The sequence below is a fragment of the Micromys minutus genome (assembly GCF_963924665.1).
Source record: "Micromys minutus genome assembly, chromosome: 1".
NCBI lineage: Eukaryota > Metazoa > Chordata > Mammalia > Rodentia > Muridae > Micromys > Micromys minutus.
In genome coordinates this window covers 67312220-67330037 of record NC_137969.1, presented here as the reverse complement: position 1 = coordinate 67330037, position 17818 = coordinate 67312220, and the positions used below count along the sequence as shown (strand labels likewise).

The following is a 17818-nucleotide window of genomic DNA, read 5'->3' as shown; positions in this document are numbered from 1 at the left end:
GGTGCCTTAGGCATATTAACTAAATATTAAGTGTTCAAACCTATAACTTTGGAGAACGAACTAGTCTAGATTATTAGAACACTAACACTGAAGTTATTAAAACAATACACATGGCGATTGCCCAAAACCAGACAGTGAGAATAAAATAGAAAGACAAATGTGCAAGATGCAAGTACTAAAGATATTAGTATTAAAAGGTGGGCAGAACAAGAAAGCATTAAATCGAAACAGAAAAACAGGTGGTGATGAGACCCAAGCTGTGTCAGCAAGCTTTCCATCACTGGGACAAAATCCTTGAGATAAATAACTGAAGAGGAAGATTAATTTTTCAGTGCAAAGCCCCAGTCCAAAGTCTTTGACCCAGTTGTCATGTGGTCATGTAGAAACTCTGAGCAAAGGAATCTGCTATTCATAAACATCAGAAACAGAAAGAAAAGAGGAGAAAAGGAGGGGCCACAATATCTCTTCGAAGGGCATGTACCCACTTAGCCTAACTTTTAAAAGGCTCCAGCATACTCCTTCCAATAGTGCCACAGGTTGGGGACCAAGCTTTTAGCATTGGAGAATGTCTAGGATCCAAATGAGAATACAAGCAAAACCAAGAAAGCCCTCTATCATGAGTGTAAGACATTTTAGGAAGGGGAGAACATGGATAACTGTAAAAGCAAGAGTCTGCTCATCTTAAGTAGATGTCATTGTGTCCCTATCAAGTCTTGCACATGTATTCCAATTCAACATTTTCAGATTGTTCAGTAATTAACATTTCATTTGCATACTTTAAATTCTCATATATCTCTCACATCACAGATTCTATATTTAGATCTGTATTCCAAGAATCTATTTAATGCTCATCAAATATCCATGTCAAGATAACTACCAAGAAGCATGTGTAACTAGCTGTTGATATATAGAAAAGGTTTCCATAAAGTACGGTGCATCAAAAGCTGGGTAGATGGACTGGCTCATCAGTAGAAATGACTAATGTGGACTGTTTAGGGGTTTTGTTTTTCTCAAGACAATTAAAGTTAAGGCTAAATTAAAAGGGACTAGAAGAGAAGGGAGGATGGTTTTCTTGTTTCAGTGAATTATCCAAGCTAAATAAATTTTCTAATGCTAAAGGGGAGGGGTAGTAAATTTCATAATCAATGACTTTGAACATATTATGACATTGCTTGAAGTTGATTCCAGAATGTAGCTATAACATTTTTTAATTAGTCTGAATATGCTTTCCCACCAAGCTACATCTATGTTCTTTTTTTTAGAATCCCGCCATCAACATGGATGTGAACTGCATTGATGTATTTCAAACAGAAGGATATAATTTGATAGTGTCTGGAACCTTAAATGGCATGATTATCTTATGGAATTTCATAGCAGCTACTGTCAAAGAAATGTAAGTGTTGTATTTACACTAATAGATAGAACATTTTGCTGCATAAAAGTTTAAATAACAAGCAATACTCAAAGAAAAGAGGTGTTTGTAATGGTAATAATAACCTTTAAGGAAGGATTTTTCTGAAGGTTGTTCTCATTAGTACATTATGTTCTGAATGTCTAAATTCCATGATTACACACAAAAAACCATGAATATTTGTATACCCATGATATTTTCTTTTACATAAATATATAATCTTTCTATGTTTAAATTTAATAATATTAATAAATGGTTTTAATTTTATTTTTTAAATTTTATTTATTTTTATATGAATTTTTGGTCTGATGACTATCAGAGGCCAGAAGAGGACACTGAATCCCCTAATGCTAGAGTTACAAACAGTTATGAGTCATAATGTGGTTGCTAGAAATCAAATTTGGGTCTACCAGAAAAGCAGCCAGTGCTCTTAACCACTGAGCCATAGCTCTAGCCCCAACAAATACTTAAAATGTATAATAACTTGATACACTAATATTTCAAGTTACACATATCCAGTCATGTACTGGAAATCTGGTCACTCCACAGTCAAATCAAGAATCACAATTCCTGACCTTTGTCCCTCATCAAGCTCCTCCCTCTGTATTCCTACTGCCACCAATTCTACTTGTTTGCCAAACATAAATGGTAATAAACACTGTAAAGGAATATCAGCATATCCAATTTATATGATGGCTCTAGCATGGGTCAATGTATCAGGTGCATCTTGGATCTCAACCACTTATGTTGAAATGTTCTGGATCATGGCTAGAGTCTTTACCTTCCCCGATTAACCATCATCTTTAAGTGTTCTTGATGTTGGTTTAAAGGAACAAATATATTATCTGTATGGCTAAACTGTAAATAACAGACTGTCTCATCTTGTGTACTTGAAGGTATAAATTGGGATCTTATATAGGCACTCTACATCAAGGTAGCTTATAAAATTATTGGCAGATAAAAATGCCCAATAATCTTAAATAAACCAAAATAAAATCAAACTTAGCTTAGAGAAGAAGAGATTCAAAATGGAAAAGAAGAAGGAAAAGAGAAAAGCATGTAAGAAATCTCTACCTCTATAGGGCATTATCTCCTACTGGTCTACCTGGACCAATGCCTCTTTTCATTAAAAGCTGGCCCCATCCAACACTCAGTGTCTGTCCTCAGGCTTTCCTTCTGCACTGCGTACTTGTCATTTGATACCTATGTGCACACTTACTGGACAATTCCTCACATTCTTATGAACAGTTCTCACATTAAAGGTGTCAGTTTGTGTCTGACTCACTACTGAAAAGGTAAAAAGATATATTAAAAAGATCAGGACCAATGCTACTGTGAAAAGAGGAGGCAGCTGTCCTGAGCTATTTCCAATATCAAGGTAGCAATTTTTCTTGTTTAAGTACCCGGCATTATTTTGCCAAGAAATACTTGCAAAGGTAGTGCTCAATTAAAATAAACAACTATGGTGAGTTATACATTGCGACCCTTTTCTACAGGCAGTTATTTAAAGTAGTAGGATCCTGTGAGACTGTTCTGTGAGGAAGGTACTTTCCCTCCATGTACAAAGACCTAAGTTCAACCCCTGGACCTAAATATAAAAAGTCAGGTGCTGTGGTACATACTTATAACTCCAGTACTGGGGAGATGGGGGCCACCAGTCAGTCTAACTTATTTGACAAGTTCTAGGTCAATGAGATATACTGACTTCAAAACAATGGGTTTTATACCAGGAGAAGAACAGAGAGGTTGTCCTTTGTCTACATATCTACAAACACACATACACATAGAACATATTTTTAATTAGTATCACATGAGTCTTTTGGAAAAGATTCAGCTCATCTCAGAACTATGTGAGGTAATGTAGTCCCAGCTTTACTGGTTATAAAGCTGAATGCTATTCCTATATTTATGGTGCAGGACATTTCTACTGCTTTATTTATAATTCAATTTTTTTTATGTTATAAGAGTTTTCTCTGTAAGTATGTCTGTGTGTCACCAGTGTGTCTAGTGCCTACAGAGGCCAGAAGAGGGTGTCAGATCCCCTGGTACTAAATTTACAGACAGTTGCGGGCTGCCATGTGGGTGCTGGGAGTTGCACAGGGACCACCATAAAAGCAACATCTGCCCTTACCCATTGAACCATCTCTCCAACCTGTCATTGCTTAATATGACTCATTTATGTCTTACTCCTTCACCAATCAGAAAAAGAACCCTTCTCTCTCAAGAACACTATGACTTGGGGATTCAAAATTAATAATATTTCTTGCTAATTAATAATTTATTTCACAATTGATTGATAACCACATATATTTAAAACCGTTGTGCTAAAAAGGTCTTCAAATTCTCAAGCTCCTTTTTTTAAAATTTTGCTCCCATCATACAAGAACCCTGCACCACCTGGTTAGTCTCCTTTCAGTTGCTGTAACAAATCCCTAAGTCAGTTTTCTTGGCTTATGGTTTCAGAGGGTCAAATGATCAACTGACCCTGTTGCTTTGGGCCTCTGAGGAGGCATCAAATCAGAGCTGGAACATCTAATAGAGAAAAAATAAAAAGAAAGAAGAGGAGACAGTGCTAGATCTTTCTCAAATATCTATTTTCCAAATAACTAGAAAACCTCTGACCGGGCACCACCTCTTAAAAGCTCAACACCTCCCAAGGGAATTGATCTGGGGAGCAAGCCTTTAAAATATGGGTTCTTGGAGAATGTTCCAGGTCCAAATTTTAGAAATAACTCATCAGCTCAAATTAACAGAAATAATTTCCAATAAAGAAAAGGGCATATTGGTAAGAGGTCAGTTCTTCTAAGGAATCCAAATATTTCAAAGAAGGAGCATAGAGTGTAGTGTAGAATTTCCATGGGATCTGGGTCCATTCAATGGGAGTAGGGTGCAGTTATAAGCTCCAGTGGTTAGGCACCATATTTCACTGAACTCTATCATTTCCATATTTTCAGAGTAGCATTCTGCTTAAACTGTATGAAACGTTCCGATAGTTCCTCTGCAGGTTTAGACACTCTGACTTACAGGTAGGAAATCAATCACAGGTCATCTGATGGTCAAATGGTTCTACAAAACTTTAGCAAAGAAGGTATATCCCAACTCAGCCCCTCTAGGATTCAACTTCATTTACAGTGATAACATTTGAAGCTGTTAGATCTGCATGGGATTTATGACAATAGAAGTAAGGTGAGACTCATAGTTGGCACAGTTTACTAAGCAAGGACATGCTTATTTTCAGATACCAGCCTGAGGATTGCTTCTCTACAGATCCTGAGCTGGATCCCAAACGCTTTCGAATTAATGACATAATTTTCCTCTTCCGAAACCCTGAATGTGTAAGGTAACTCAGAACTTTGTGGTCACATAGTACTATCTAGAACCCAGGTAGGTGAGGTGAGTTACCCTATTCCTAATCTCCCAGCATTAAGGAAGGACAGCAGAAGGAAGATGGGTATTGAGCTGACTTTGTTTCAATTTTCCTCGCTGTCATACTCTCTATGTTGGGTAGACCTTTACTTACCATGTCAGCTTCACTGTATAGACCCTTAACATGTCACCCTCACTATGAGAGGTCTCTCACTGTGTTGGTCTCTTGGTGTAGTCCCTTGATGTGGCAGCCTCCCTGTGTGAACCCTTACCATGTTGGCCTCATGACTCTCTTTACAACAGTAGAAGAAATGGGAAACGCTCATTAGATCATAGTTTTAGCTGAATCTAACACAATCAGCACAGATGTGCAGCAAATTTAGGACTTAGAGGGCACCAATGGAAATGGCATTGAAGGTCTCATGTGCTATCCAGTAGAACTGGGCAATCCCATCCACTCCTGTGAGAGCAGAGGATTCTTTATTAAATATCTAAATAAAGGTGTTTTATTCTATTATCTACTTATCTGTGCTTGAATACTATAGTTTTAAGCAACAATATTAAAGAAATCTCTAGAGGGAAATGAAAGGTTTTTGTGCTATAGTTGGGGTTTACTTGTTGGTAAGTCAGAATCTAACAGCTTCTTTATACATTGTCTTAAAATTACATCAAAATTCTTTGGAGACTACTATCAGGGATGTTCTTTGAGCTACCTTCCAGCCCATTCCCACAAAGAAGAGAAGAGACAAGGTCTGTCCAGAAAAATGTAACACAGGGCAAGAAGTTAGCCAGGCTTGTCATTACCACTGCTGTCTACCCCTGCATTTCAGTGTTGGAAAAATCCATAGCTCAATCTAACATCAGTAGAGAGATAGGCCAGGTCTATGTTTCCTAGACCCAACCCGCATCCATACCCCTCCAATGTTGTTAGCTTCCCAGCATTCTCCTCTAACACCAAACAAGTGAGCATTTATTGCATGGGGTGAAGGGTATGGGATATAGGCTAGTGAGTGGAAACTTCCACACACAAGGAGGAACTGACCTCCTGAAACTGGAGTAGAGGACACTCTGGGTTCTGTAGATTTTCTGACCTTTCCATCCTGTGTCCCCCATCCCTCTTTAGGAGATCAAGTCAGGATTCTATATGTTCCTCAACCCAGTGTGACTCAAGCAAGGGTCCACAGAGTAGCAAGGTGAGTGTGAGACAGGGGTAACATCTTCCTACTGTAATCAGTATGTGTACATGTGAAAACATTTTTTTCCTTAAAATTCAATGACTACATTGAGGAATTTTATTTTCAAGGTCTTCCCATGTGTGAACAACCGTAAAATAAGTGTATTGATAATATAAACATTGTTTTTATGTGTATAAAATAATCTAGTGATTTTGATCATCTCTTCTATGTTATCATATTTCACATGTGGTATAATTAGATTATGGCCCATAATATAATACAGTGGTCCTCTGTGTTGTCAGTTCCAATTTTACAAATGTTTGCAGAGTGTTTTTCAATCAGGATTTTATTTAGTCAAATTTTCATACAAAAGTTATTTAGAAAGAACTAGTGTTGTAGAAAGCAAACATAAGTGAATGGTTGTAAAAGCCAGGCATGGCCATGCCCAAATCCAAGTCTTTAGTATACTGTCAGATTCAGTCTAGCCTTGTCACTAAAAACTGAGTTTCTGTTTCTTTATCAGTAAGATCGGGGGAATAAAGGCACCTGATATGGTTGTCTGTAAAATAAGGGTTGGGCACACCAAGAATTGGGCATGCATTAGGGGCTTAATCACTGTCACTAGTGCAAGCCACCAGAAAATGACACTGTTTTAAAGCTCTTTCTTTTAGGACTATGAAAAGTTCTGCAATACACTATTTCAAAGAAATATTTTTAAGTGACTTTTAACATTAATACTTAAAAATGTCAGCTCAACTCTCTTCAGGAACTGCCTGCCTAGTAGGTCTCATTCCCTTGCAATGTCTCAGAAACAACTTCTCTTCTCTATTCAGGGAAGTAAGCAAAGTATACATGACACTGAGGTCAAAGGTCAGTATGAGTGAGGTCAAAGGTCAGTATAAATTTATTTCTGTAGAACCAAGAGGTTGAGTCTTTTCTTTCTCTTTGTGTCACTGGGGCCTCACACATCCTGGGCAAGCACTTTACCACAGAGCTACGGCCCAGACCAGGGAGCTCCTTTGCAACAGGGATTTAATGTGATAGAGTAGTCTTGATAGTAACTGATAGTGCTCTTTCTGTAACTGAATAGTGAAGTGTTTGAGGTCTTGGTAGTCTAAAGGAAAGAATCTCTACTAAAAGGAGCCTTTTAAGGGCATCAATGGGAGGGAGGGAGAATGTGGAAGAGTAATGCAGAGTAACTGTGACTACTATATATGCTGTACATGTGTGAAAATGTCACTAAGAAGATCATTATTCTAGATATATGTTCATTTTAAAAGAATAGCATGGTCAGAAACACACTCAACATGGACAAAAACAAATGATGCTATCCATACCAAGTCTAGGTTTTTAAAATCTAAAATATTCCTGAACTTTTTAGTCTCCAGTGAATTTTACTAAAATGTACGCTAGATTTGTAGAACATCCTTGATGTGTTAGAACTTCCAAAAGGTTTAGCCACCATTGCAGAATCTTCTAGAGCTATTTACAATAAGACTCCAAACAAGCCTTTTAGGTTTCCTTAGTGATCCGAGATTCCACTATGCAGATACTTTTCTGTTTTCTTCTCAGAGAGTCTTCTCAAGTTTAAGCTATTTTTATTTATTTTTTTTTTTAAGAAAAACCCTGTGTTGCTCTTTCCCATCCATCTTTTCTTTGGTGTTCATAAAACTCGAAACCTTCTGCAGATTACCAGCAGAGCTCATGAGTTGTTCTTACTAGGTGAGCAAACAGACATGGCGGGAGAGCAGCAGTCAGTGAGCAGGAGACAGGCAGCACCCAGCAGCTACTTGGAACCACAACCTCCTCTTCTGGTCACTGCACACGAGGATGGACACCTTCGTTTGTGGACGTTGGAGGTGATGAAGTTTGGTCTTGGCTGGGACTCAAAAGGGATGGGATGATAAAGAGGAGAGTTATACACTGCAGCCTTCTTCCACATGGCATTCGGTCTAAACATCTCCCTCTTCCAGGCAAAGATAGGTCTATTTTACTACTAAAGGTCATCAAAACTGTTAACAGTTTCCAATCTTTCAACCTCAGATGTGAATTTCTGATATTAATTTACTAAATATTTAAGTAAAATGTCGTTAATAATTTATTCTATAAAGGATGGGAGGATCTAGGGAGATGAATCCCCTAGAAATCACAATAAAAAAAATCTGAACATGGTATATTACACTTATAATCCCAGTGCTGGGGACGAGGAATCAACAAGATCCCTTGGGTTTTTTGGCCAGACATTCTAGCCTAGCTGAAAAGCTATAGACCGGGCAGAGATCTTGTCTCAAAATAAGATAAATGGTATTCCTGGGGAGTGATACTCAAGGTTGTTCCCTGATCTAGACACACACACACAGAGACACACACACACATGCACACACACACCTACATAATTGTTTTTGTATACTACAAAACAAAATAAAAATACTGATATATAGCATATAAAATGTTTTTATGAAAAAAACAAAGGCCAAAAAGAAAATGAAAAACCATTATGCTTAATCTTTACACACCAAGAAAACTTTGACTATTTCCAGGTTACATCTGTTTTACATGTACTTTATGCTCATTGTAACTAATAAGATTTTAGTGCATACTATCAAACCTTTAAAAAATCAAGTACTGACAAAAATGTGTTCGTATACTTTTATGCAAAAATGCTTAAAATTTGTACATTTATCTTTGCTTTTTAAAATAAAGTTATTCAATTAAAAAAGTTACTATCCTTATGTATCTGTGTATATGTGTAATTGTATATGCATATGTGTACATGCAGGCTGTGGCAGTAATGAGAAAGTCAGAAGGAAACTTGTGAGAGCCACTTTTTCTACCATGTAGGTCTCAGGGTTCAAAGGTAGGTTGCCAGGCTTGGCAGCAAGCCCCTTTACTGGCTGAACCCTAATATAAATCATTAGTGATATAAATTATTGAAAGATGGTTTTGCATCACTTTGAATGTCCTTAACATTTTTTTTACTGTGCAATCAGTAACTTTAATTTATCAAAAGAGTTCTAGTGATTTGGGATGTGGAATGCACATCCATATTTAAAAAGTACAAATTAGGGACCAGTAATATATCTTGGTGAGTAAAATTTAGTTGCCACACAATTGTGAAAACCTCTGAGCTCCACATATGCAACACACATACACACACACACACACACACACACACACACACACACACACAATTTTTTAAAAGGTACAAAAATTCAAATTAGGAGAAAGACAATCATGTAGTTGTAAGTGGACAACCCACTGTGACCCTGAAACTCAAGAAGATGTCCAAGAGATGGCAACTGTGTTGTGTGACCCACACTGAGACCCAAGAACACAAAGCAGCAGGGCTGTCAGCCAGCTCAGTGTCAGTCTGCCCACAGGATGTAGCTTTGTAATGAAACCTGAGGTTTGAAAACACAAACTGTCTCCCAGATGATTTTAGAATAAGATGCCCTTTATCTGTGGTGAAGAAAACAGAGAAGCAGAAGAGACAATATCCAAGAAGTCTGAGAGAACAGCTGCTGATTCAGATTCTGTTGTCAGTAAGTCTCTAATGAGATTATGTTATGAAAGTCCTTCCAAAGGCAAGTTTATACCACTCAAAATCGATGATGTGGGTTTGAACCTTTTTCGATCCATTATTGTTTTTATAGTCAGGCATGTTTTCCTAGCAAGTAAGGATGTCTGTTGAAATATGCCTTGTCACCATGCCATTGTATTTGACTTTGAAGGGAATGTGTTTAAGAAGAAAGCATCTAGTTGAAATCCCACACAAGGATTTGCATGAAAAGACCCATGGAAAACACAAGAAAAAGGGAAAATCAGTAACAGTCAGCTAGTAGTTATCCATACTTTGAGTTATCCATAATCTTCATTTCAAAGTAGTAAGTCCTCGTGGATAGTGTCAAATTATTTTTAGAACAGATTAGAAAACCCTGTTAGTAGCAGAGATAAAAACTTAGATGTCTTAGGTAGAGTGAAATTCAACTTTCATCTTGTGATTTTATAGAACGTAATATAGAAGCCTTGTTTACCTTGTGCTTTGTTCAGGGGAAGCTTCTCAAAGACATGCTGCCCTTCACAAAGCACTCCGCCATTTCCCTGACATCATTGTACACAGACTCCTGCTGCAGGGTCCTGCTGGCTGGGAACGTGGGTAAGTCCTTGCTCTGACCGATTAAGCTGTGTCTTAAAAACCTGCATGATATAAAAATAGCTCTTGAGAAACGTGCATGACATTTACAGAGACAAATGAAAGTCTTCAAGAGGTATGCTCACGAGGAGAAAGTTACAGCTACAGGGGGTGGGTATAGAAGCCAATCTTCTATGTTTGTGGTGTGTGCCCTTCTCCCTGTCTGTCCTCCAGGACCAGGATTTTGAGTCCTTATGGAGGTGGTCCTTCACATGGATAGCTTTTAAATGCAGAAGGCACTAATGAATTTATCTTTCACCTTACATGGTGTTCAGTTCTTCTGGACATCTTCAGGACTGAGGTTATTCTCTAAGAATCTGCTTAGCCTTCTGGAGGCTGAGGCTCCAGGATTGTGAGGGTTTACACAACTACAGACTGACAGCTGGCATGTCCCATGGTATCAGCTAATACCAACTGGCTGTATCTTAGTGCCTCGGGGAAGAATCCAGGACGTTAGACCCAATACAAAGGATCTGGGCCAAATAATATTGGTTTTGCTTTGTTCTGTGACAGTGTTTTCCTATGTAGCTTTGGTTGGTTTGGAACTCACTATGTCGACCAGGCTACCCTTGAAATCATAGAAATGAACCTGCCTCTACATTCTGAGTGTGTGCCACCATGTCCAGCCTACAAATAATTTCTTGGGCTGAAATTTTAGATGTTTTGGATAGGATTATTGGGATCTCTTTTGTATATTGTATCATCTGTACATAGGAATAATTTTACTTGCTAATTATAGCCCATTGATGTTCTCTTGTCTTACTGCCATTGCTAGGATGTCAAGCACTATATCAACTAGATATGATCAAAGTTGACTCTCTTGTCTTGTTCATGATCTTTGTGAGAATACTTTGAGTTTTCCTCATTTAATATCATGGTGGCTATTGCTTTTTCATGCATTAGCTTTTATTATATGGAGATATATTCCTTGTATCCAAAATCCCTCCAGAGATTTTATCACAAAGAGATGCCAATTTTTCAAAGGCCTTTAATGCGTCAATCAAGATGAACATATGATTTCTGTCATTGAGTGCATTTAGACAATCTAATTTTGTTCACTGTCATATTTTCATTGAAACATCATCAATTCATCCACAGAATGAAGTCAACTTGATAATATTAATGGTATCATTGATGTGTTATTTCATTTGCAAATTTTTTCTAAGAAATTTTCATTTATGTTCATCAAGAAAATTGGCCTATAATTCTCCTTTATTATTAGACTTTGATCTGGGTTTGTTTTCAGGGTAATCCAAGCTTATTAAAATGAGCTTGGAAGTGTTTCTTCACCTTCTATTTTATGAAACAATAGTATTTATTTTCATTCTTTCTCTTTTTTAAAAATTTGAGATAGTATTTTGCATAGCCCAGAGTGGCCTCAAACTTGCTATATAACCAAGGGCAACCTTGAACTTCTAGTCATACTGTCATTCTGGGAGAGTGTTTGCCTAAAGAATATAATATCTAATTAAGGACTTCAATGTTTAAATTTTATACAGAAGGACACGTTATCCTCTGCAGTATCAGTTCCTTTATGGATCCACCTCATGATGAGAAGGTATGAGCTTCAGCTTTCCACATAAATACAGAAATCATTTTATGTTTGCTGAGCATTGTCCTAGAGACACAGATGACAGAAATGCAAGTGTCCCCAGTACTCTGCAATTTAAACTACATGAGCCCAGCCTTTGCTTGGATGGATGCTCATCTTAAGACAGAGACAGAACCCTTGGATGATCCAATGTTCTTTAACAGCTTGGAAACAATATGAAGTGGCAAAGTGCAGTCTTAACCTACCTATTTAAGAACAGCCACAGCAAACTGAGTCAGCAATCTAAGAAACTCAAAAGAAGTTGTTTTCAATCCTCTAAAGTCTCAGGAAATAGGAGACACACAGGGAAACTGCAAGCTCCTAGGACATTTGTGACAGAGGTGACCCTAAGTAGATGAGACGAGCAACCTTAGTGTGTCTGTCAATGGGTAGACAAAACATATGGAATAGATTACTGCAGAAAAAGCTGTGGAAGTGTCTTTTGAAACCCCTTAAGAGCTCCAAATTTGAGGACAAATGTTAAAGAAAGTATCGGTTGACACTCAAAATGCTTTTGAAAGAGAATAAGCTGTACCTACTCTTTTTTTACCAATACCTTACAACAAATGCCTCCTACCCCCTACCCCATGCAAAGAGGAACACAGCCAATGCTTTCCCTAGATAAAATTTGCAAGTAAGAAAAATCTCTCGTTCAATCTGGTGTTTGGCCTTCACCTTCTGGATCTGTTTTCCCTCTCTCCTGATGGTCTTCAGTGTATCTCCCACCACTACCAACCATTCACTAAAGTCCATGGCAAAATAATAAATACATGAGCTCCTTTCTCCAGTGGGGGTATATGCAGAGTAATACTTCTCTAAATTTGAGTTATTTGTGGCACCTTGATAAGCAAGAGAAAGCTCATTAGAGCACACCCTTAATCACTGTCTATCTTACCTGCTGATAAATGTAGCTCCCTGATGAGAAATGAATTTGCTTAAGACTGTATTTTGATTCATTCCAAGATCTTCTTGTTTGCCATCTAGAAATTCAAGCAGCTACTTTCCTGGCGTGCGCATTCTTTAGAAATTATTCAAGTGATCTACGTGGAAGACAAGCAGCTGGTGCTTACTGCCTCCATTGATGGCTCAGTGAGGTAACCTCAGACAGGTCCATCCTCTGGGTTTCTAGTATGAGCAGAGTCAGAGTTGGTGCTAATGTTGATGTGTTTGGTTAAGATGCAGTGCTTGGGGTCATCTCTTGGCCTTTTGGCTAATATCAGGTGTGTATCTATTCTTACCACTTTGATATCTGTTTGAGGACAATAGAGCAAACAGACTGGGGATATGGAAGATGGGATTGGAGCTAAGGTTACTACATCTGTGTTGAGAGTACACTCCCTTCATGGGGTTTAAGAAAACAGCACAAGCTCAGTACATTAGAAAAAGTTGATAAGTAAACCAAAAAGTTAAATAAATAAGCTTTGAGAAGCTTATTGCTCCCTTGAATTCTTTTTATATATCCATGGATACGAGCACTCCTCTAGGATAGAGGAGGGAGAAAAATGGACCGTAGAATCTTTTTTTTTTTTTTTTTTTGGTAATTTTTGCTCTTATACAGACTCACTAATCAAATACCACTTTTTGAAAAGTTATGACAAGTATTTACAGTAGAATTAGTTTTACAGAATTATTTCAGAGGATTAAACAGGATAGGCAGCTCAAAGAACCAGATTCAAATATGGAGAATGCCACAGAAGAAAACTGGGGATCAAAAGTTTGAAAAATAGTTATAGGGAAGAGCTTGTAGCCAGGTAGAGTGGGGCAGAGCTGTAGTCCCAGGTCTTTGGGGAATAAAGAGGCAGGGGATCTCTTAGGCTCAGAAATTGTGAGACAGATTGAAAAATTTTGTCAGAAAGAGAGAGAGAAGGGGAGGGAGAATGGATAGGACTGAAGAAAGAAGAAAGGAGCAAAGAAAGAAGAGAAAGAGAGGTAGGAAGAAAAGGAGGAAATGGGAGAGTGGTACAGAAGAAAGAAAGGATAGAAAAACAGAAAGAAAGAAAGAAAGAAAGAAAGAAAGAAAGAAAGAAAGAAAGAAAGAAAGAAAGAAGAAAGAAAAGAAGGAAGGAAGGTGGATGAAAGGGAGAAACAAAGGAGGAGAAAGAAGAAAAAGAGAAGTATAAAGAAGAAAGGCAAGGATTGGGAAAGGAGGGAAGAGGATTGGTGAGGAGGACAGAATGAGAGGAAAGAAAGGAGAGAAGGGAGGAAAATAAAAAAGAGAAAAAGGGGAAGATAGCCACCCAAACAAAAGATCATTGATTAGAGAGAGGAGGAAGTAGGTTAGTTATCTCAGTGTGGTTGACTTTTACATAACCTACTTACTTGTACTTAACTAATTAATTGTAATCAATGCTAAGCATGTTTACCCAAATTACTAAAAATACATAGACATATATAAAGAAAAGAAAGGGAAATATCATATTTCTAGAGACAAACTGCTGCTCACCTGAGATGTTTCTTAAGTCATGGCAATGAATCGTGTTTTTAAAAGATTGGAGCTAGACAATAGTAATAGATCTAGCAAGGTTTTTAGTATATGAGACAATCTGAAAAACAAATTAAAAGGAGGAATTTATTGTTGTTGATGTTGTTGTTGTTGTCTTTGAATTAAAATTCAACAGATCCTGGCTAACTCTGTGGGCTTGAATATGAGGGGTTCTGTTGGGGGCACAGTTAGATAGTACATAGTAGGCATTGCTTTAGATTTGAATACTTAACCTTTAACGAAGTCACTAGCAGGTTTTAGACTGGAAATAAATGGCTTAAAGTTGAAAGCCATATTGCAGCTCAAATTGAGAGGATATGAGCTTCAACTAAAGGTGAAAGTGAGAGATCAACATGGAGAATGGGACCTGCCATGTACAACCAGGAGAACCTTGATTACATTCCAGATAGAAGTTACTAAACAACTATAATACAGGAAGGTAGAGGGGAACTTTAAAAATATCAAGATCAACATGATTCCATAGAAAAGGCAAATACATAGAGATATTTCTTGTGTAGGAAAGGTGACCTATTATTTTATTTGTAGAAAAAAATTGTATTATTACAAATTTCCTAAATAACTTACTTAGTCTTCTGGTTTTTACTTGGGCTTATTTTCAGTTACCCATCAACAGATATGCTTGATAGGAGTTGTAGTACATGTATTTTTGCAAGCATGCAAGTGTATTTGCACACATACATATACCAATCACAATTATATAAGCCTCTATTGTTATGAGCATTGTCCTCTCTCCTCTATCTTTTTAGGCTGCTATCAGAAAGCATGTTAAAATGGACTGTTTACAAATACAATAAATACATTGCTTATGGTTTTGGAGACTGGAATTTCAAGATCACAAATCAGCAGATTGAACAGTTAAAGCTTATTCCATGCTTCATAAATGTCACCTACCTAACTAGTAACATGGTGCCAATTTTCTATCATCACAACAGAACACTTGATTACATTGAATTAAAGGTGGAAGCTTTTAATCATGCATGTGCGTGAGTGCCTGTGAGTATGTGTGAGAGAATATGTCTATCTGTCTGTGTCACATACAAGTATGTGCTTGAGTGATGGGAGTGCACACATATGCCATGGTGCACATGGGGAGGTCAGAGCACAACTACATGGAGTCAGTTCTCTTGGTCAACTTTTTTGTGAATTCAGAAGATCAGCTTCATGTCCTCAGGCTGAGCAGGAAACTTCTTTTCCCTCAGAACTATATCAGGGGCTCACAAAGGATGGTCAGAGCATCAGAGACTTCAGTCCTAAGTAGTATGACATCCTTGTTTCTAGGCTGACGATGAGAAACAGCCCCCCTGATAGAGAGGGATGGTGGAGGAATGCTGTTCACTTCTAGAGGCTGAGAAGCACACACAGAAAGGGCCTATGATGTGATGTTCAAAGGCATGTCTCCAGTGACCAGGAAAACTATTCCCTACATCCTTACAATCCATTTACTGTGAACTTATCAGGTCACCACCTGAATAATCCCATGAGCTCTCTCTAGTGCCAAATGTCCAACATATGCCTTTGGGCATATTCTATATCTAAACCATGATACACTGGAAAGGGTCAAACAGCTCTATCAAAACTCTTCTGTCATGGACACTACTATAATTAAAATGCTTCCTTCAAAACACCTGTTAAAATGGCATCACTGACGTGAGGCATTAAGAGAATAAAAAGTTAATTTTATGCTTATATTTAGAAAATAGGACTCCTAAAAATGAGGTAACAACATGAGGCTGTAAGGTAGGGTGCTGATGTTTGAGACTGTGGTTCATAAAAAAGAGAGAGCTAGCAAGACAGCTCAGAGGATAAAGGTACTTGCTGCTAAGCCTGATGATCTGTTTAGGCTTGAAAACATACTTGGTAGAGAGAAAACTAACTTCTACAAATTATCCTCTAACCTCCACACAAGAACCCATGTATACAGACACACACACACACACACACACACACACACACACAATCAATCAATCAATCAATCAATTTTAAAGGATAAAGTCACAATTAAGGATAAATTTGCCTTGTCCCATGTAATGGTAAATATTTAAAAGATTTTGTTCCTACCAGCCCCCACAGTCTCACTTTATGGGAGCCACACTGGGAGCTGTGCCAGTAGCTGCTCCAGTGTGGAGCCAGAGTGCAATCTCCTAAATGGTTAGTTCCCAAGCCTGATACCCACACATTTCTTTCCACAGGCCCAGTAAAAACAAGACTCCACAATTATTAATTTATCAAACAGGTTTATATGTTAAATTTTCAATCCACAATCCTCTGCACAATAAGCTTATAACCAGTTGACAAAGATATAAACTACCCATCTAGAAAAGATAAATTGACCCATAGAAACCCTTAGAAATAACCATAACAACCTATCTATTTAAGGATGCGCTGAGAGAAACATCCACATCTGCTTTCATAATGCTTCATCTCTCATTTATCTCCTGCCTGCTCCTCCTCCCTCCCTGCCTATTCTCTACTGTCCAATCATGTATCACCTTGACATCAACCTACAGTTCTATGAGGCTACTGGACAGCCTTGGGACTCTGTAGAGAGTCCGTAGTAGAATGGAAGGCCTCATCCTATATGACCATCCAATTTTGAGTCTTCAAGTTTCAATATGTCATGTAGTCAGTTATAGAAAAGAGAAGTGGAGTAAGGCAGGCATTAATTCTATTTATGAGAGTGGAATTCTCATAACTTAACCATTTCCCAGAGACTCCATCTCATGCCTTCCTATTAGGAATTAGGGTTCCACATGACTTAGTGGGACATAGACATTTAGACTAGTGCACTGTTCAAGCCAGTTGTCCCTGGCCTGGAGAAATTATTTTTATGATTTCTTTAAGTGAAACACTCCCCAGATACTCGATTCATAGAGCTCATATATTAATAGCTGTCTCAAAGCACTGCTGCTTTTGTAAGTAAGCCACATCCTTTGGCTAATATATGCTGCCACATTCTCAAGAGGCACACACTCTAACATTCTAAATCTTGTTTATAAAATGATTATGACTTTTCAATGGAGGGGGAAAAATCAAAATTGAGACTTAAGCCTGGTTCATTGGACATGAAATTGGAAGCCTCATGATGGCTCAGCGTTCATGTCTAATGTTCACTCACGATGGGGTTATTCATGTAGGGCAGAGACATGAGGAACAGGAAACACTGTGAGGCCGGAGAGAACATCACTTTAGTATGGTTCTTGAGCAGAATTCATTTAGAGCTATAATTCTATAAATGTTCTTGACAACTGTGTTTCTTTATTGGTAACAGCTGTGGGGAGGCCATGCCACTTCAGTAATGCTGTAAACTAAAATACAAGAGGTATGTAAGATGCTCATGTTAAATCCTCAGACCATGTCAAGTATGAGACGTCCTACTCATGCCTGTCCCTTCCCTTAGTGGCTACCTCCTTGAGGTAGGTTCTACCTAAATTATATAGATTCTACTCTTAGTTCCTTTAGGTTATCCTTCTCTGTCAGTACACCAGGACCCCTGCCCCTGGTGAGTGTTGAAACCAGGACATAAAGATGCTAACACATAAAGAGCAGTATTTCATGGTGTAGCCTTTGTCTAGCCAGGAAC

General features: G+C 38.0%; 1 protein-coding gene across 2 annotated transcripts in view; it reads left to right on the top strand.

Annotated features, from left to right (window-relative positions):
• The window catches only part of WDR64 (WD repeat domain 64), a gene marked incomplete at both ends in the record, with an annotated part of 114519 nt that overhangs the window by 88176 nt on the left and 8525 nt on the right, over nt 1–17818 (top strand). For both annotated transcript variants that reach the window (XM_080932205.1, XM_080932204.1), the window contains 8 exons: nt 1263–1393; nt 4650–4751; nt 5901–5970; nt 6786–6822; nt 7675–7811; nt 10003–10108; nt 11644–11702; nt 12720–12829. In XM_080932205.1, coding sequence (XP_080788331.1) covers nt 1263–1393; nt 4650–4751; nt 5901–5970; nt 6786–6822; nt 7675–7811; nt 10003–10108; nt 11644–11702; nt 12720–12829 — 752 coding nt within the window. The remainder of the gene's footprint in view (nt 1–1262; nt 1394–4649; nt 4752–5900; nt 5971–6785; nt 6823–7674; nt 7812–10002; nt 10109–11643; nt 11703–12719; nt 12830–17818) is intronic.